Source organism: Halichondria panicea, chromosome 11, assembly GCF_963675165.1.
Source record: "Halichondria panicea chromosome 11, odHalPani1.1, whole genome shotgun sequence".
NCBI lineage: Eukaryota > Metazoa > Porifera > Demospongiae > Suberitida > Halichondriidae > Halichondria > Halichondria panicea.
In genome coordinates, this window is record NC_087387.1 from 4,451,500 (window position 1) to 4,472,729 (window position 21,230).

The following is a 21,230-nucleotide window of genomic DNA, read 5'->3' on the forward strand; positions in this document are numbered from 1 at the left end:
TTCCCTAACATGTTGGGGGGGGGCTGACGTGCCTGCAACATCATAGGGGAATCCCCACTGTACATAGCCAATTAATAAATTCTGCACATGTTGATCAGGAACACATCATACACTGATTCAGTGAAGACCCTCTCTTTGTAGTGGAGCAGTATTGTGCTTTCAGTAAAAACTGTTGATTACTTGTTAGCACAACTCTGTTGATATAAGAAACTATGGAGCTTTGTGAGGAGTTTTTCGAAGCAAACTCTCCACCAGCTGATATTCAATCCATCACTGATGGAGTTACGGAATTCGTGAGAGAGCATCATATTAATGGACGGCGCATTGCAATGATAGCTGTAAGAGTAATACATATATTGGTTGTTTTACTGTCAGTGTGAGACGGTACAATCATTTTCATTTTCAAGTACAATTGTGCATGCCATTATGTACAAGATTGTATGAGTTGAGCACTAATATACTATTGACTAATTGCTTACAGTCTGGGGGTACCACTGTTCCTGTGGAGAGAAATACTGTTCGTTTTCTGGACAACTTTAGCTCTGGACAAAGAGGAGCTGCGTCTGCCGAGTATCCTTGAAACACTATAAACTATAGCTTTGGGAAAATAGGTGCATTATCCACTTATTTTCCCACACACTAATCACTGGGAAAAGGATTATTTAACTCAAGTGCAGATATTTTCTCGCTCAAGGATATGCAGTGATATTTTTGCACAGAAGTTCTTCTTTGAAGCCATTCCAAAGACACTGTGCATCAGACAATCCTCTTGACTGGCTCTCTTACGGTGGAAGAAAACTGCAAGGTGAGCTATATAGTGACAGTAACCAGCTCAATAAAGTATCTGTTTGAACTGTGCACGATTGCATGTATTGTTTTCTGTATGTTTTGTAGTGGATACTGCTACATCTGAGAATCTTGAGGGGAAGTTGGCGTCCGTGTTACCACAATACATTGAGGTACGTAGCATGCTTACATTGTATGCTGTTCAACCGTACATCCGTTCTTCAAATGTAGTTCCCAAGTTAGTGTTCCATGTTATAGGTTAAGAAGAACAACTCGCTCCATCTTGTTCCTTTCACATCTGTGTTTGAGTATTTCTTTTATCTGAGGCAAATTTCGAATGCTTTAAAGCCGATCGAGAAACAAGCTCTTTTCTATCTGGCAGCTGCTGTTTCTGACTTTTACATAAAGCCGTCAGACATGGTGAGTGATGACATCATTATGCTATAACAGAGCTGATTGTTATCAGAGCTGTTTAATCAGCAGTTAAATTAGTATTATAACCACTGATTATTTTGAGTGCTTATCAGGGTGTCATATACAGTATTTTGAGGTACGAAAAGTATGTAAAATTGCCAGCTATGGACCCCAACTAGTACCTGAATGCAAATTTTAGGGGGATATCCCCCTTTCCCCCCTGTATGACACCCTGCTTATAATGTACGAATTTAATTTGTATCGTGCAATTTTATAAGTTATTATCACATGCCATTGTACACAGGTCTAATTAGCAATGAAAGTATGTACTCACGTTTAACACTACAAAAACCGTTTTATTTATTTCTATTGTGTGTTAATAATTCCCAGTTCCACGCTTTCAATGGACACATTTCCAAACTTTGAGGGAGGAGCTATCCCGCCAATAACCAATATCGTGTCGTTATGTAGTGTAGCTGCAAAACACATTGCGCGAGGATTGTTTAGTGGGTCAATTTCGTGCCAGGTGTTATTTTGCTTGTCATACACATGTACATTGGTAGTAGGAATGTTTTTCGTATCTCGGCCACCGATAGCTAATAGATGGTTGTGATAGTTGACGCATGTAGCACCAAGCACTGGAATATCTTCAATGGGTGACCACAATGTAGAATGCCTTTTGGAAGAGAACTTTAGAAAAGCGTTCGTTCGACACGACATCAGTAGATCAACTACAGAGCAAGAATAAACAATTTTAGATTCGTTGAGTGATTTATCCAAACCTCCAACTAGATAAATGTTGGAGTCTACTAGCTGGCCTGAGCATGCGTACAGAGGCTGTGGAATGTCGACTGCCGTAGCCCATTGTTTCTCATCAGTATTTAGCACTTCAACGGATCGAATAGCTTGCATACCAGACTGGGTTACTGTCAATCCTCCGATTACTATCAGCACAGAAGCATTGGAGATAGCAGTGCAACTAGATCGCTCAATGCCCATGCTTGGATATTTTTCTGTCCAATATTTCCCGTCGTTAGATTGTGTTAGTGTACAGTTTACTGCTCCTCGTACCACCCACTGTAGTTATGAAACCGTCGATAACAGCTAATGTAGTGTTGTCCGTTAAGCATTCGACCGACTTCAACCACAAACTTGCCGTTGAATTGTAACAGTAGATCTTTCTTGTGCGATGCGGACGTATATAGACAGTGCTACCGTTAATAACAGCGTTTGTGTCTCTACTCATGACCGTGGGTGCATTTCTCCCTCTTCTCCATGTGAGGCTAACGGGGTGCATTGCTGAAGGAAGTCGCAGCTCAGGCTTTGATGATGGTTTCTCTCTCTCGTGTTTCAAAGTGTCGGTAGTAGTAAGAGTTGATTTAGTCGATGTGTGTGTATCTAGAGGTACAGTTTTCCTAAGCCAAACTTTTTGTTTGGGGTGTGATCTTATTGGGGGAGTAGTTGAAGGAGGTTTCAATTCTTGTTTCGTAGCAGTTACAGGTGGTGTATTTGATCTGTGCACTTCTGTCGATAGAAGAGGGGCACTTTTTCTTATTCCAACTTTCTGTTGGATAGCTGATGTTTTTGAATTCCTTTGGGAGGAAGTGCCGGAGGTAAAATAGTATCAACCGTTGTTGATTCAGTGTCAGCTCTTTTGTGGTATTCTCCGAGGTACTCATTCTGTTCCTCGCTTGAGGTGACTTGTTTTTCTTTCGCTATAATGATTCCTTTAGCTGTTTGAAGTTCTTGCTGTAAAACGTTTAATTGTGTCGCTTGGATTTTAATTACTTGCTTCAGTTTCTCGTTTTCGAGATTTATATCAGTGGATTCAGTCTGCTTTACATGTATGTGCTCTGTCGTGATAGCTGTTTCTTGTTGGGGTCTAATTTGAGTTTTCAAAGTGAGAAACCTTTTACAAAGCTCGCTAGCTGTTGGTCTGTCGTATGCTTTATCCTTGAGACACCTGAGTGCAATTGGTAGTAGAGGGTGGGATGATTCAATGCTGTTGATATCTACAATCCTTCGCTCCACTTCAGAAACACGAACGTCAATCGATCCTTGAGGAATCTGTGGATGGTCGATGTGAAGAGTCTTGAATCTATCCCCTGGAGCCGGAAATTTCTTAGTTAGAATTTGAATTATATTAACTCCAAATGAAAAAAGGTCTCCTTTGTCTGTGAAGACTGCATTGTCCAGGGCTTCTGGCGGCATGTATGCGTCTGTTCCCGGGCAAATGGTATTCGAGATCTGTGAGTTGTTGTGTGAAAGAAATTTAGCCATTCCAAAGTCGCTCAGTTTTGCTTGGTATCGACCAATTAGAAGGATGTTGTTGCTCAAAAGATCTCGGTGTACAATTTCATTTGAGTGAAGAAAAGACAAAGCACATGTGACATCAGAGCAAAGTTTTAACTGGATAGAATATGATACCGTAACTTCAGATTCGTTTTCTAAGAAATGAGTCAGACTCTCGTCCATTAGCTCTAGTAACAAAACAGGAAGACCAGTGTCTTGATCTTGAAACATGCCCAGATATTGAACAATGTAAGGATGCCGAATTTCTTTCATGAAGCTACATTCTGCTTCAAATCTTTTTATAGGAAGCCTATGTACCTTTTCTGCACTGACTGAAGGTTCATCATGACCAGTTGGGACTAGTGTAGGGTGTATAATTTTGGCAGCACAAACGAGATCATCACAATTAGCTCTGAACACTGAGCCATAGGATCCCACCCCTAGAGGGTGCTTTTTCTGCAGGGTAATACTCTTGAATTTCAAATCCCCGCTTTGTTCTTTGTGTGCCATTATCACTGTGTTCTATGTGTCTATCTTTGCTTAAAATAAACTGCGTTTGGGGGAGTAAATCTCTATGGGATATTATGAGTAGTAGTTAATCATATTCACGATTCAATATGTAAATTCATTTATTCTACACCTGTTGTTTTTCATGGCATCCTCATACCTGGTCTCACGAATCAGCCGCACCTCTCAGGGAGGAACGTCTTTACGTGTATAAAGTCATAGCACAATGGAATGTATTATGTTACTATATAACTAAAAAATGTAACCATATCCGCTATCTCTGCTCAGCCCACATCACTGCTTGCTGCTCAACCGCATGTAAGGTTCATTATTTGCTGCCTCCTATTCAAGTCACCTGATATGTATTTGTGAAGAATCTCATTGGTCACGTTAGAGTTCTATACTGTGGCCCATGAGTTCATGTAAAGAGTGCTCAGACGGTCTTCCCAAACGAAGGGCGGCAGATTCATGAGACTACCTCATACCTTGTATGATTTCAGTTTAGTCCATGGATTATGCCCCGATCTTTACGTTAAGGCCGAAGAAGGATCTAAGTATATTGACATCAGAGTCAATTATAACATACCGGGATTAAACGGCTGGGACTTTATCTCCTAGCAACGTCTGTATAAAGAGGGCATTTAAACGAGATGGGCGATTATTTAGAAACGGGCGTTTATTGTTATGTGTCTACTCCAAACTCTTGCGCAGCAGCAGTTATTGTGCTCACTTCAATTGCATGCATGCATATGGCTACTGTCTCTGCATAGGAGTGGTGTTTCTTCCTCTGTGTCAGTATCTCTGCCATAAATAGTATCTATTATTCTATATCAGTGCTGCCATGCTTGCAACTGGTTCCACGTGCTACTTCAGCTCCACCCACAGTGCCACATCCTATATGGTGTTATTTTATAGTATAAGTATATTTCACGCATGTCTCTAAGCTTTACTCTTTGTATTGCGTTCTTGTCTATCGATTTACCTGTGTGTCTATATAAAAAATTATGTATCAACTGGAATTAACTTTCTTGTTTTCATTGTGATATCAATCAATCTGTGTTTGTGAGAGTAACTCTATATATATAGGATGCGTTTCCTTGATAGTTGATCATAATTATATTATTCACAATTTTGCTATATTCATCTGTTATGCTAAAATAGTCCCGTGTGAATAATGATACTTTTACCCAAATTAGCCAACTGCATGAAGTTTAAGATAATAGATGTGCAAATAGGTTTGTGAGATAGTTATACTAACACTCTATCCAGTACATGCTGTAGTGTATATATATATATAGAATTGCTATTTGAATAAATGTTTTCATTGGATTTGTGATGATCTCCTTGTCCATTTGGATTCTGGGTACCATCCTACTGACTTGTAGAGCACAGGAGCTCTACGTCACTCCAACTCTAACTGCCTGTCCCTCTGGTGTGGCTAACTGTCACACTCTGGACTACTATGCTATTAATGGCAGCTCACTTTGGTTTGGAAAAGAGAATGTCTCTCTTATCTTCCTGGAGGGAAATCACACCTCAAATAAAAGATTTCAAGTATTGGGTTCCCATTTATTAACTGTCAAAAGCAGTGGTGATACAGACAGTGTGTTCGTTTTCTATGTCGATTTCTGGGCCTTTGCACTTGATCGTCTTGTCATAGAGAATTTGAATTTTGTTAACTGCGACTTGCACTTGCATTGCTACGGTAGTATGGTAGGTATGAAAGAAACAAATCTCAGAAATTCTTATATTCACATTCAGAGCCAAAATGATGGTGTTCAACTGGTTGAACTAAAAGAGCTGACCACAGATTATATTAGTAGGCCATTTGAAATTGACCTCTATAATCACACGGTATTGACTATTTCAAACTGTATCTTTCAACAGCCAATTAGTGTGAGGACATTAGTAAATAATGAAAGAATCTTTATAAAAGCAAGCGTCATAGATAGTACATTTAGATCGATCAATGTGTATTCTGCTCTACAATTTTCACGTTACACAAATTTAACAGTAGCCGAAGAGTTTGAAGGCTCACTTACACTTGAAAATGTATCCTTCATTGACAATACCGCCACTGGCCTGGAAATACAACAACCAATGGATGTAATCATTAATGGTTCCAAGTTCATCAACAATTCTGGTTTGCTTGGAGGTGCAATAAACGTGTCAGATTCAAGATTGTTCTTTGTTGGGGATAACCTATTCCTTAACAATTCTGGTAGCAATGGCGGAGCTATTCACTTATCTAATTCAATAATTTGGTTAGAAGAAGACTCCAATATTACCTTTCAAGAAAATAGGGCCTCTGAAATCGGAGGTGCTATTTCTAATGAAGCTCAAAACAGTTGTTTTTACAGCCTAACATTTGATGTCGATAAAGAGAGCACTTCTATTCCCGTGTCCATTAAGTTTAGAAAAAATACTGCTTTAGCTGGTAGGGACATTTATGGTGCTGGCTTACAGAACGATTGTAAAGTTACTCCGAATGGAACTGTTTATAGCTGTGATATTCAAAATTCTGTTTTCAAATTCATAAACCGAACGTTATCATCTGTTTCTACAAGTGCTAAAAGAGTGTGTCTATGCGAGAATGGTGTGCCTCAATGTGCAAATATCGACTACATCTTTTATAACATATCCGCAGCTCCCGGAGAAAAGTTTAACCTCAGTGTGGTACTTGTGGGAGAGGATTTTGGAAGTAATCCAGGAGGTGTATATGCTTCCAGTATCAAACAAAGTACTACTGATTCTTGTTTCACTTTTGGTTCAAGACGAAGCCTCCAACTTTCTGAAGCCAAATATTCTGACAATTGCTCATTACTGGAATACTCCATAGAACCAAAACACAAAAGTACCCGGAGTGTGAGTTTTATTTTATCAAGAGACAGAGTTGAGGCTTCTAAACATCAGGAAGCACTAACTACTCTAGACACCGTTCGAACTGAGTTAGAAAGTAGTATCTTACTATACAATGATTCCGGGTGTATAGACAACAATCTCCTCAATGCAGCTGTGGTCATCAATGTGATTGTTCTTCCTTGCCCTCGTGGGTTCATATTGTCTGAGAAAAATATCTGCATATGTGATCCACAACTGAATAGCTCCGTTGAGTATTGTAATGTAAAAAATAAAACTGGGTTACTTTACCGCTATAGAAATGTCTGGATAGGCCGGCCTAACATCAATAAAAATGACTCAGATGTAATTCTTGTTCACAGTTTTTGCCCATTCGACTACTGTAATTCGAACCCAGTTGGTGTTGACCTGAACAATCCAGACAGCCAGTGTGCTCTCAGTCACAGTGGTGTTCTCTGTGGAGGTTGTCTACCAGAGGTCTCAGTCTGGCTATCGGCAGCTCTAGATGTAAGAATTGTACTGACCAAAATGATCACATCGCTTTTCTAGGAGCATTTATTGTAGCTGGTGTTGTCCTTGTGCTCTGCATAAAGGTGTTTGATTTAACTGTTGCCCACGGAACAATCAATGGACTCATCTTCTACGCCAATGTTGTCTGGATAAATCAAGGTGTCTTTTTTTCCAACATTAGTGATCACTATGATGTGCAATGTTTTGGCATAATGAAAGGATTTATTGCCTGGCTTAATCTCGACTTTGGTATTGAAACTTGCTTCTTCAGTGGGCTTGATGCTTATTGGAAAACTTGGTTGCAGTTTGCTTTCCCCTTATATCTCTGGTTCTTGGCTGGTCTAATTGTTCTTTTGTGTCACTATTCTATCAGAGCCACCATGCTGTTTGGAAATAACGCTGTGGGTGTTCTCTGTACTGTGATCCTACTCTCGTATATGAAGCTTTTACGGACCATTGTATCAGCACTTAGTCCTGCAGTTCTTCATCAGTTTAATCCTTACGGTACAAAATGGGTGTGGTTGATGGACGGTAATGTAGAATATCTCGGATTTAGGCATTCTTTTGTATTTGGAGTAGCCTTGCTGATGTTGCTGTTTTTATGGCTACCTTATACGTTTGCACTTCTATTCGTGCGCTGCCTGCACAGATTTCCGTGTGCTACACGCTTTATGCCAAACTTGAAACCATTCATCGATTTTTACACTGGTCCACTGAAAGTCAAGCATCATTACTGGGTGGGTTTGACTCTACTAGGTCGGGTTGTTCTAGCTATCACTGCTATTGTTTCCCAAACTGTTAGCCCCTCGTTAGGTATCGGTGTTCTCTGTATTATGTCGGCTATCTTCTGTGCATTTGTAGTCAATGTGTATAAAAATACACTGATTGCGTTTCTGGAGCTACTATTTCTGTTCAACGTAGTTTCCCTCGGTATTGCCTTTCTATCATCTGAGGATATTGAATCAAAATCAAGAGCAATAAGCTCTTGTGTTTCAAGCTTTGTTTGTCTCCTCCTGTTTATTGCGATCGTCTGTTATCATGTTTATCTGACATTGAGGAAGTGTTTCCGTCTGAATCAGAGAAATGGATACCATGATATTAGCGCAGCTGATTTGGGCTATGATGATAGGGATGACCAAATTAAAGTAGCCGCGACAAGCACTATTGTTGGCTTACGAGAGGAACTATTGTCGAGTACTGAATTATAGCTAGTTTATGGGTGAAGATAATGTTTTATGATGTGTGTTTGAGAATATATTTTATGCTATGTACATGTAGACTATTTTTTTATTTTATGTGTGTGTGCGATGCATATATATATACACATGATTGCTTGTTTCTTCACGTATTTTTATATATCTAGTGCATGTGTGTGTGTACAATTACAAAGTATTTGTTTTTGTCGTTATTATGTATCGTGAATGCATGGTTTTCAAGATAAAGTATGTGCATGTGCTGTTAGCTATATGCATGACTGTGTTATTAATTATGACATATCACCTATATAGAGTTTGTGTTTGTACTCTAGCTGGAGTCATCGTTTTGTTCTAAAAGATTCCCCTCCAAAATTAGTCAATGCAATGAGAGAAGAGAAGAGTCAAGACAATGAGAAAAGAGTCAAGACAATGAGAGAAGAGTCCAGATATACAGTTCATTGTAGTTATTGTTCTTGACCTATACTTGCATGACTGATACAATTATATTAAATATCTGGTTTTTGTTGTAGTACATTGTACTACCTATTTAGTCATGCATGTGGTATTATGCGGCACAGATATTTTGGTCTCATAGTTCTACTTCCATTATGCTGACCTATCAAGCACATGAGTATACTACGTTATATACCCAATCCTCAATCCTGTGCTGATAACCTTGATAACCTTGATAGTCAGTCACAACCTGTCAGTGCATGGCAGTCACTTATTACTATCCCACAACACATTGAAAACACCGGTTTTCGCCCTGCCATGCAGTGGGTGTAGAGATCTTTATTTTGTGCAAGTTGAGTCTTTGGCCATCACTTTGTAAAAATCCCTGCTTGCATTGCATTGGAGTTGTATCATCAGCTTGGTTACAAATTATCAATAATGTATTTGGTTTTTCATATAATGACACTTTAAATTCTCAACACCTAGTTCTTTTTGCGCCATGTTATATAGTTCTCAAGGCTCAACACTTGACATAATTTTATGTATCCAGCTTATTCAAAGTATCACGTCATAATTGTTATTGTAAAAGTGCAGGCATTGTCTTCTCTGACGATGGTCATTCCCCTTTTAACAATAATATTATTATAGGCAGTGTGCAATTGCTTGTTGTCTATTGTGTCTGCTGCGAATGGTTTATAGAACTGTGTAGTTTTATACAGTATAATTATATAAAATTGCTAGCTGGTATAGCTGCGATAAACTTTAATTGTCACAACCTGTCAGTGGCAGTCACTTATTACTAACATGCATATAACTTTTCAGGGATTCATATAGGATTTTTAGCTGGGAGGGGGAAACGTTTAATTCAGAGGCGCCCGGGAGTCATTACTCCAATTTTTTAACGAAATGATCATCTGAGGTGAAAATTTGGCCTTTTTGTGTGTTTCAAACCATGAAGTATACTTCTAGGGGGGGGTTGGCTGGGGGTGGAAAATCCCAAGGCTGAAACCCTGCCCTTTGAAACACCAGTTCTCATCCTGGGTGGAAATAATTATAATTACAGGTTGCTTTCTTGCACAATTTAACACTTGTCTCATTTCTACACTCGCCCTGGTAATCATCATCTTCGCTGGTTATTAGCAAATTGAGTCTGTAGCCATCATATCACTTAGTCCCCAAATTAGTGAGTATATTTATGCCTCGAGGCGTAGCCGCACGAGGGATACGGTAAAGCTGACTGTGTGTGTGTGTGTCTGTGTGTCTGTTCCAGCTGTAACTGCTCAACGGTTGCAATGCGACGAAAACTAACAGCTTCTATAGGCTTCTAGCCACGTTCTCTTGGATTTTGATTCGTGGATTAGCAAACTAAAGCTTCTTTCTCGAGTTATGGCTAGTTTGACTCACATTGAAGGCTGTTGCAGTCTCTTTAGAATCTTTCATAGCATCATCTGTCCGCACATACTTTCTATTCAACATATGAGTTAGCCTTGCACTAAAGCGCTAGCTTTTTGTTAGCTACAAGACTCAGAAAATATCTGTTAAAACAGCTAGCTAGCAGTAGCCATTGATCTGTTTGGACACACCCTTTATTATTCCTGTGGATGTAATGCGCATGCGCGCTCATTCCCCACGTGTGAGAAACCAAGATCCAGATCCAGATCCTCCTGGCAGAATCATCTTTGTCTTGAGGGCCTGGTAAGCCACAAAACACTACCATATAACAATATAGATAACAATATGCATGTACACAGGTCTGATATTATATACACTGAACTACAGATCCTGGAAGAATCAATTTTCTTCTTTCTTGAGGTCCTGGTAAGCCACATAATACAATAAATAACAACAATAGATGCATGTAAATAAGTCTTTTCTTCTCAGTGACTTTATATAGGTAAGCTAACTTTAATATAAAATTCATTATAGAAACTAATATAACACTCTTAATACTTTTGAGCGAAAGCAAAAACATGGCGAGAGGCATTAGCACAGCGCCAGCTTGAACACTAGTCTTTGCTGGCACTTATCAAAATACATTTCACTGTTCTAAAAACTTTGTTTTCTTTAATGCGCCATGTGAGTTTTCAAGGCTTAACACTTTATATGTGTCCAGCTTATTCAAAGTATCATCACGTCATTGTTATTGTAAAAGTGAAGTGTGCAGACATTTTCCTCTGACTATGCATGGTTATTCCCTTAAAGAACAATACTACAATAGCCAGTGTTCACTTTGCTTGTTGTTTTTCAGCTCTGTAATGTTTTATTTTGTCGTGTCTGCTGCAATTGGTTAGAACAGTGTATATTATAGTTTTGTTGTGTCTATACATGCAGTAGCCTCGATCCCAGGCCGAGTTTTCGCTTTTATAACGGTTAGGTGAACAACTGGGCCTGGTACTAGTTGTCTGCGCATGCGTCAGTCGTTCGTCAGATTCTGACAAATGGATATTCTCGTTCACTTTCGTGACATTTATATTCGTGTACTATCGTGTACTAGAAGTCAGTTCCCGTTTTATCATTATTGGAATCGATTGGAATGGCTCTTAGCTGAAGCTTCTCTCTTCTCTGAAGCTTATTCTGAAGACTGAACAACAAGGGAAGAGGTATAAAGCTTTGTCAAGCTTGTTAAGGTCAGATATTTTTGTGTGGGCCCTATGGCCGGCTATGCTATCAAGTCTTGTTCATGTTTGGCAAGAATGTAGGTAGACTATAGTTTCATCATTAATATGGTGGATCAAGTGAAGAGTTTGAGCTAAAGAACTTGGTGCTGCCATCATCAGCTCGTCGACAATGACACTATAACCGAGAAATTTAATATGTATAGATCTACACGTATTTAAAATGTCTACTTCTCTGTACAGGAGCAATGGCTAATATCCAGCTATCCCAAGCTCCTCTTGGCTATACTAACGGACGAGACTGGACAGTTTGAGGTAAGGGTTTAACCGTCTTTGGTTTCTTTTAATATTGTCCTATACTCACAGACACAGGACTGGAGTATGACCTGCTCATTCGAGCGTTGCTGGGTAGCTCAGAGACATCAAGAGAATCTACGTTTTCTCAAGCAATGAGTTACGAGTTGGGGCCTAGAATCAGAGAAGTCCAGCAGCCTGCTAAATCTTTTTGAAACGTAATTTGAAGGCATTCAATCATCTTGAAGTTGCCCTGGGTCACTGTAATTGTGCTGCAGCACAACTGGCAACTCCCCAGGCCTTTGTGAAGCAGCTCCCTATGTGCATCTTTTGTGTACTCACTCTGTGCATTTTCTGTGTACAAATTTCGATTATTGATTTATTAAATATTTTTGCCGACCACAAATATACAATGAAAATTTGACGCATGCGCAGACAACTAGTACCAGGCCCAGGTGTTCGCCTAACCGTTATAAAAGCGAAAACTCGGCCTGGGATCGAGGCTATACATACAGTGTAAAATATTGCTAGCTGCATGATTTTAGGTTTACAATAATAAATAAAGCTGCTCTGAAGCAGTGTTTTGATTGCACACCCAGTGATGGTCTCCTCATCAGTTTGGATGCTGTGTACCATCCTACTGACTTGTAGAGCCCTGGAACTCTATGTCACTCCCTCCTCCTCCTTCTCGGACTGTCACCTCTGATAAAACTTGTCTCACTCTGGAGGAGTATACTATACTAATGGCAGCTCATATTGGTATGAAAAAGAGAATGTCTCCTTACTTCCTGGAGGGAAATCACACTATACACATTAAATTATTACCAATATCTTGACTGTGACAAGTAGTGGTGATAGAGACGAAGTGTTCATTCTCCAAAATTCCGTTTCACATTTCGAATCTAAACCACATTGTCTGTTTCTACCAGTCCTAGGTAGGGGTTGGTAGATTATTCGAGATATTGCCTATTATGCTATTCTTTTATGCACTCCAAGTTAACAGCCTATTATTTTTTTCAAATCGCCTATCAGTATTCCCACATTTTTCCCTCTAAAGCACAACATAGACCCCATGTTGTCGCATAAGTAACATCAAACTATGCCACACGACTCTATCTATTAGCACTATAATGTAGAATGCCAAGGAAATAATCATTCACCAGTACTTCTATCAGGCCTACAAAATGTTTATACTACTATTAATACTAGTTGTACATGTTCATGACGTTGTAACAGATTGGAAGTAGGCTTTCATCTGATATTTCTTGTTCCCACGCTTTTAAAAGCAGTAGAGCTCATCTGCCTTGTGGAAGCAATCACAAATCTGAAGAAGCGCTTTGTAATCCAGGTTGTAATCGTTTGGAAACCCTGTGCAGAATGTCCTGGAGATGGCTGTACTTGGAGAAAATGCTCCCCATGAAACTTACTCATTTACTTAGTCAGTCAGACAAAGAGCGGTGAAATGTCAAAATAGTGCAGTTTTAAAATGACAATATTAAACGTTCATGGATTATAAAATGAGACATACAAACAGAGAAAAGGCTAAACAAATTCATTCATTAAAATGTTCATGGATTATGAAATGAGAGATGCAAAGAGAGAAAAGGCTAAATAAACTATCTGTCTAGCCAGTTCCTTGATTTAGCCTTACCCTGCAGAGATAGAACAGTTTAAACACAAGTTAAAATAATGTGCTAACACAGGCAAACCCACTGCCAATGATACCTACATAAAACCTACTGGTTTTACTAATGGAGCCATGCACAAGTTCTAAAAATTGCACATTGCTGGAATACTCCATAGAACCAATACACAGAAGCATTATAGAAGTATTATAATTATCTAAAGACAGTGATGCATCTTCAGAAGCAATTGCTATAATAGTCCAAACCAAACTATGCTCTCGCCGAATTTCTGGAGCTCGGTACACACTTGAGAAGTAAATGATTGTCAGTTTTTGCTTATTTCAATCGACGTGAAAAGGGTGCATGTACATACATAGTCATATTGTATGATATCTCTCCAGCCCATAATTATGTATTCATCGTGTTAGTCCTTATAATTATGACGTATGTTTGTGGGAGTCTGGTTAGCTTGGATATCTGTGCGTTTCCTTGCATGGTAGCTCACAATTTCATTGTGTGTGTATTCATTGTCATGCACCTCTGGACTTAAATAGTCCCTTTTAATGATGATAATTCTGTCCCAAATAAGCCTTATGTGAGAATAGGGTTTTAGTTGGCAGCTATATATAGTTGCACTGTGTAGTTTTGTTGGGTCTATACAGTAAGTGCTGTAGTGTAGAGTTGGTTAAAGCTAACTGATTGACTGTGTACTAAGAATACCTATACACTGAAGGAGTGTTTTGATTGTATTATTCGATCGATTTATGATGGTCTCCTTATCCATTTGGATTCTGGGTACCATCCTACTGACTTGTAGGGCGCAGGAATACTATGTCACTACCAACTCATCTGCTTGCCCCCCTGATGCGATTAATTGTCACACTCTGGACTACTATGCTATTAATGGAAGCACACGTTGGTTAGGAAAAGAGAATGTCTCTCTTATCTTCCTGGAGGGAAATCACACTACACTGAATGGCTATTTTTGGATATCGGGTGTCAATTTCTTAACTATCACAAGCAGTGGTGATAGAGACAGTGTGTATATTTTCGATACGTTCCCTTTTCTGGCATTGGCGTATAAAAGTCTCGTAATTAAGAATTTGAATTTTGATAATTGCTACTTGTATAGCTATTTACAACACACCAATAAACCTTCTACTAATGTCACCGATGTGATGCGTATAAGAGATTTAAATCTCAGAAATTCTCTGGTATATATTTACACTGCTGAATGGGGTAACATAAGGGATATACTGGTTGAACTAAAAGAGCTGACAACAGATAATAGTTTCCAGCTATTTTATTTTGACTTCTATGCTTTTCACACGGTGCTGACTATTTCAAACTGTGTCTTCCAGCAACCTGTTAGTGTAATCATATTTCGTAATAGCATTCAAGTAAATGTGACAGTCACAGATAGTATATTTAGAAGGATCAACCGCCAATCTGCTCTACAATTTTCACTTTCTAACACTGTAACAGGGGCAGTAACCAAAGACTTTGAATGCTCGCTTATACTCGAGAATGTATCTTTCATTGAAAATAGTGTCACTAGCTTGGAAATACAACAGCCAATGGATGTAATAATTAATGGATCTCAGTTCATCAACAATTCTGGTTTGCTAGGAGGTGCGATAAACGTGTCAGATTCGAGATTATTCTTTGTTGGGGATAACCTATTCCTTAACAACTTTGGTAGCAATGGCGGAGCTATTCATTTATTAAACTCAGTGATTTTGCTTCAAACTAATTCCAGTATTATCTTCCAAGAAAATAGGGCCTCTGAAATCGGGGGTGCTATTTCTATCGAACCTGGTACAAATCAAGGCAATTGTTTTTACAGCCTAACCTTTGATGTCGACAAGGAGAGCACTTCTATTCCTGTGTCTATTGTGTTTGACAACAATACTGCTTTAACTGGTAGTGACATTTATGGTGCTGGCTTACAGAACGATTGTAAAGTTACTCCGAATGGTAACATTAACAGCTGTGATATCCAAAACTCCGTTTTCACATTCCTAACCCGAACCGCATCTTCCGTTTCTACCAGTCCTAAGAGAGTGTGTCTTTGCAAGAATGGTGTGCCTCAATGTGCAAACATCGATTACATCTTTTACAACATGTCCGCAGCTCCCGGAGAAAAGTTCAACCTCAACGTGGTACTTGTGGGAGAGGATTTTGGAAGCATAGCAGGAAGTGTGTATGCTTCCAGTATCAAACAGAGTAGATATAATTCTAAATCTGACTATATTTTTGGTTCCAGTCAAAGCCCTGGACTGTCTGGAGCCACAAATTCTAAAAATTGCACATTACTGGAATACTCCATAGAATTAGAACCAATAAACAGAAATATTGGGAGTGTTAGTTTTATTTTATCTAAAGACAGTGTTGCAGCTTCAAAAAACCAAGACGCAATTGCTACTCCGAACCGTACTCTAGAATTAGAAAGTAGTATCTTGCAGCATCACAATTCCGGATGCATATTTGACAATCTCCTTGATGTATCTGTAGTCATCAATGTGACCATTCTTCCTTGCCCTCGTGGGTTCTACTTGACTATGTCTGAAACTGAAAAAAAATTTTATGTCTGTAAATGTGATCCGCAACTGATTCAGAAGTACTACGTTGAATACTGTAATGTAGAAAATAAAACTGGTTTCCTTCACCCCTCTAAGAATGTCTGGATAGGGCCTAACAATGAAAATGACTATGCCGATTCAATCCTCGTTCACAGCTTCTGCCCATTTGACTACTGCAATTCAAACTCAGTTGGTGTTGACCTGACCAATCCGGACAGCCAGTGTGCTCTCAGTCACAGTGGTGTTCTCTGTGGAGGCTGTCCACCAGGTCTCAGTCTGGCTATTGGAAGCTCTAGATGTAAGGATTGTACCGACCAAAATGGTGACATCGCTTTTCTAGGTGCATTTATTGTAGCTGGTGTTGTCCTTGTGTTTTTCATAAAGGTGTTTGATTTGACTGTTGCCCATGGAACAATCAATGGACTTATCTTCTACGCCAATGTTGTCTGGATAAATCAAGGTGTCTTTTTTTCCAACGTTGGTGATCACGATGAAAACATGTTTTTTGGCCTAATGAAAGGATTCATTGCGTGGCTAAATCTCGACTTTGGTATTGAAACTTGCTTCTTTGATGGGCTGGATGGTTATTGGAAAACTTGGTTGCAGTTTGCTTTCCCCTTATATCTCTGGTTCTTGGCTGGTCTAATTGTTCTTTTGTGTCACTATTCAATCAGAGCCACCAAGCTGTTTGGAAATAACGCTGCAGGTGTTCTCTGTACTGTGATCCTACTCTCGTATATGAAGCTTTTACGGACTATTGTATCAGCACTTAGTCCTGCAGTTCTTCATCAGTTTAATCCTCCCGATAAAAAATGGGTGTGGTTGATGGACGGCAATGTAGATTATCTTGAACCTAAGCATTCTATTCTATTCGGAGTAGCCTTGCTGATGTTGCTATTCTTGTGGCTACCGTATACGTTTGCACTTTTGTTTGTGCGCTGCCTGTACAGATTCCCCTGTGCTACACGCTTTATGCCAAACTTGAAACCATTCATTGATTTTTACACTGGTCCACTGAAAGTCAAGCATCATTACTGGGTGGGCTTGACTCTACTAGGTCGGGTTGTCCTAGCTATCACTGCTATTGTTTTCCAAACTGTTAGCCCCTCCCTAAGTATCAGTGTTCTCTGTATTATGTCGTCTATCTTCTGTGCATTTGTAGTCAATGTGTATAAAAATACACTGGTTGCGTTTCTGGAGCTACTATTTCTGTTCAACATAATTTCCCTCGGTATTGCATTTCTATCATTTGTGGAGGATGAATCAAGAGTAAGAAGTTCTTGCATTTCAAGTTTTGTTTGTCTCCTCTTGTTTATTGCGATCGTCTGTTATCATGTTTATCTGACATTGAGGAAGTGTTTTCGTCCAAATCAAAGAAATGGATATCGTGATATTGACGCTGCTGATTTGGGCTATGATGATAGGGACGACCAAATTAAAGTAGCCGCGACAAGCACTATTGTTGGGTTACGAGAGGAACTGTTGTCGAGTACTGAATTATAGCTAGTTTATGGGTGCAGATAATGTTTTATGACGTGTGTTTGAAAATTTGTATGCTATATATGTACATAATTATAGACTATTTTTTTATTTTATGTGTGTGTGTACGATGCTATACACAATGTCATGATTGCTTAATTGTTTCTTCACGTATATTTTTATATAATTATATCTAGTGTGCATGTATGTACAATTACAAAGTATACAATGAATTTTGTTTTTGTCTTTATTATGTATCGTGAATGGTCTTCAAGATAAAGTGTGTGCATGTGCTGTTATAGCTATAATATGCGTGCATGTGTATAACATATCCCCTATAGAGTTGTGTTTATACTCTGGAGTCATTGTTTTATTCTAAAAGATTCCCCTCCAAAATTAGTCATGAGAGAAGAGTCCAGATACAACCAGTTCATTGTAGTTATTGTTCTTGACCTACTTGCATGATTGATCAGGGTGTCATACAGGATTTTGAAGTAGAAGGGGGAAATAAGGCATGCATGCTTTTGAAAATTAACCAGAACATTTTGCTAAAAAAAGAGGTCAACTGCTATTTCAATACCCTGTTAGTACATGCTGTATGACCCAGCTACATATACATGTATATGGACACTCAACTGCCAAGGTTACTAATTGCACGAGGCGTAGCCGAGTGCTATTAACCTTGCCAGTGCTTGTTATGAGTGCAACACATTCAAAACAGGAGATCATAAATATTTATTGTTTTCCTTAGCAAGGCGATTATTCTCAAAACCCACTTCTCCTTTGCATGGCTATCTTCTTGCCATGTGAGTTCTCCAACACTCATACATGCAGGTGTGCAGCTTAAGTATGATGTCATTGCTATTGTAGACATTGTCCTCTGACTATGGACATTCCCGACACAATGCTCTATAATAATTATTATAGCCAGGCAGTGTGCACATTGTTTTTCAGCTCTGTAATAATAATTATAGTTGCAATGCATGTGTTCTTTTGTTGTGTCTGCTAAAAATAATGGTTATAAGAATTGTTGCCAGTAATGTGGTATACAGTGTATAGGAGCACATGTGCTACTGAGTGTATAAAGTGGTTATTAATAACGTTATTTGTGGGGATCAATCAAAAGCAATAATTAAGTTCTTGCGTTTTAATCTCCTCTTGTTTATTGTGATCCTTGCTACCATGTATATCTGACATTGAGGAAAATTATAAATCAGTGAGAAATGGATACCAGGATAAATATTGGCGCTGCTGCATGATTTTGACTATTAGTGAGAGGAACGATCCAATTAGAGTAGCCACGACAAGGAACTGTTGTCAAGTACTGGGTTGTAGCTGGTGTTTCTTGCAGAGTATAGAGCCAGTTCTTGAGACCCTCGAGACTGAAGGAGAGTGAGACCCTCAGCTGCAGTACGCACACGGCCAGTAGAAGATTACGATCATCAAGACATCATAATCATGTGGAAGAAAGGGTTCACATCAGATATGCCAAACTGAGACAGAACAGCATTTTTTACAGACGATTATAGCATATAAGAGTTTGTGTGTGAAATTAACTATTTTCTGACTTTATACTGTATATTTTTTAGTGTTAAGTTATTTATGACTATCATAGTGATTGATATCAACGAGAATCCATACCGTAATCCATACCAGCTATGCCAGGGAAGGCACAACATCATGTATACTGGCCGGAGGTGTTCCCGAAAGGGGTGCAAAGCAGAAAAATTCAACAGGAAATGCACGAACTATATGCACTTGAACAACAAAATACTAAAAGCTACCATGTGTACATGCCCAGCTGTATAACCCCCCCCCCTTTGTATATAACTGTGACAGGTGTGTATCTTAGCTCCTATATACGAGCTACAAGACCTCCTGGGCAGACAAAGCCATTGTGAACTTTAAAATCTGCATGCAGATTCTCTCCTTTTAATCACTATAATTATATATAGGGGTATACATTAAACGCAACAATTTATCGCTCAGTAGTTGTAATAGCATTAACAAATTTACAAATTAACAAATCAATGACATGTGGTATTAAAGTTGTCCGCATCGCCCACGTTCATCAGCTCCTCTCTGCTCACTATCACACGCAGGCACAGCTCCACTAGACTAGCCAGACCCGTACAGGGAAATAGGTGTATAGTGATACATTAACAGTTATCATTGTGTTGGAAAAACTCCATTAGAATACTGAGTATATTCATGACATTTGTACATCATAATAAATCATTGTTGCACAGGGTATACTTGGGGCTGCTGAGTAACATGTATAATACTCATCAGTAGAATCAGAGGCTTTGTGTTTGATTGTTATACGGTCCTTTTGAAGTAAATAGTCTATACGAGAAATAATTCAATAATAATCATACACATGACAATGATCAATTACACCCACTTATTGCAGCCACAGCACAAAGTTCAATCATCAGGGGAACTTCAGTTAAAGTTTAGCCATACACCAAAGATGCTCCTACTCCTGACCAGTAAATGGGTACCTAAAGCCTTTGTGGTCACTTTTAAAGTCAGTGTTACTTATTAGTACTTAATACTCTAGACAGGCCTTCTCAATAGTACTATTTATACCTGCTCTCTCGACTGAATGCCTGTTAAGAATACAATAACATTTTCATTAAGTCAAGGCATGGATTTACACACAAAGATTTACAATAATACGCTTATGACAATAATGATTGTACAGTTGGAAACTGAAGAGCCTCTGCTAATACCTCATGCAAAGGCTGCACTGGACAAGTATCATCATCAGGTATATACCATAATTATGCTCTGGCTGTTCCCATGTATGCATGCATGCAGTATAGCTATATGCTGTATTTTATATAGTGGTCTATATAAAATTATACACTTTTCAATACTGAATGAATGTAATATTGAAATTCAGCTGGTTGTGGCCAATTTGCTGGAGACAAGAAGAACGTCTGTGACCCTCGTGTGCGTTGAAAATCAAGAGACGGTAACTATGAAACTCTCAACTGCTACCAAGGTATCAGGTATCTGTGCAGTTAGGGAACTGGAGGACTCAATTGTTTCTGAGATTGTGCAAAAGCATTCCTTCTTTCTAGCATAGTCCTTGTTATTGGCAATTTATTTGCGAAGTGCACACTTTGTACCGAATAAGGATGTTGATTGTTAATGTTGATTGTTGAACAGTTTATCGCTGCTCACAAATACACTATTTCACTTGCAACTTTGGCATTTAATTTCCAATAAACAAGTTTGGCAGTGCAGCATATAAAATAAATGAAAGCACCGTGGGTGCTGATGCCTCGATGGAGGTGTCAAAGCTACATAACATAAAGCTTCTAAAGCTACTAGCTATTAGCTTTTATACACATGATGAACATTTTTGCATTGCAACCAAAATCCAAAATCACAGAAAGTGGGTAAGGATCGACAATGATTGTGTTAAAAAGAATTGATGCCACAAGTCCAAGTAGAGTAGTATGGACAAGTTTTTCTACGCACTCTTCTGAAAAGTAAGCAAAACTAGGCATAATTATAACTCGAAAACCAAGCATTATTTTGCAAATCCACAAATTAAATCCAAGAAAACATGACTAGAAGCGTATAGAACTCTTACTTGCACTTCAT

General features: G+C 38.9%; 3 protein-coding genes across 3 annotated transcripts; all 3 read left to right on the top strand.

The window, feature by feature from the left end:
* Positions 1–58: 58 nt before the first annotated feature.
* LOC135343852 (uncharacterized) lies at positions 59–20,778 on the top strand. The gene is made up of 8 exons (XM_064540874.1): positions 59–338; positions 482–570; positions 678–805; positions 895–959; positions 1,045–1,206; positions 20,026–20,142; positions 20,320–20,385; positions 20,521–20,778. The coding sequence occupies exons 1-8, from the start codon at positions 213–215 to the stop codon at positions 20,704–20,706; spliced, it is 939 nt and encodes a 312-aa protein (XP_064396944.1). The 5' UTR covers positions 59–212; the 3' UTR covers positions 20,707–20,778.
* LOC135343851 (uncharacterized) lies at positions 5,211–12,332 on the top strand. Its single transcript, XM_064540873.1, has 3 exons — positions 5,211–10,712; positions 10,769–11,947; positions 11,999–12,332. The coding sequence occupies exon 1, from the start codon at positions 5,335–5,337 to the stop codon at positions 7,405–7,407; it is 2,073 nt and encodes a 690-aa protein (XP_064396943.1). The 5' UTR covers positions 5,211–5,334; the 3' UTR covers positions 7,408–10,712; positions 10,769–11,947; positions 11,999–12,332.
* LOC135343850 (uncharacterized) lies at positions 13,223–20,006 on the top strand. The gene has a single exon (XM_064540872.1). The coding sequence runs from the start codon at positions 14,316–14,318 to the stop codon at positions 17,634–17,636; it is 3,321 nt and encodes a 1,106-aa protein (XP_064396942.1). The 5' UTR covers positions 13,223–14,315; the 3' UTR covers positions 17,637–20,006.
* Positions 20,779–21,230: the final 452 nt, after the last annotated feature.

Excerpts from the sequence above, each read along its gene's own strand:
- LOC135343851 (XM_064540873.1), top strand. The coding sequence starts at position 5,335 with ATGATCTCCTTGTCCATTTGGATTCTGGGTACCATCCTACTGACTTGT.
- LOC135343850 (XM_064540872.1), top strand. The coding sequence starts at position 14,316 with ATGATGGTCTCCTTATCCATTTGGATTCTGGGTACCATCCTACTGACT.
- LOC135343852 (XM_064540874.1), top strand. The coding sequence starts at position 213 with ATGGAGCTTTGTGAGGAGTTTTTCGAAGCAAACTCTCCACCAGCTGAT. Across the intron at positions 339-481 it reads GGCGCATTGCAATGATAGCT|TCTGGGGGTACCACTGTTCC; the intron begins GTAAGAGTAATA and ends AATTGCTTACAG. Across the intron at positions 20,386-20,520 it reads TGGACAAGTATCATCATCAG|CTGGTTGTGGCCAATTTGCT; the intron begins GTATATACCATA and ends ATTGAAATTCAG.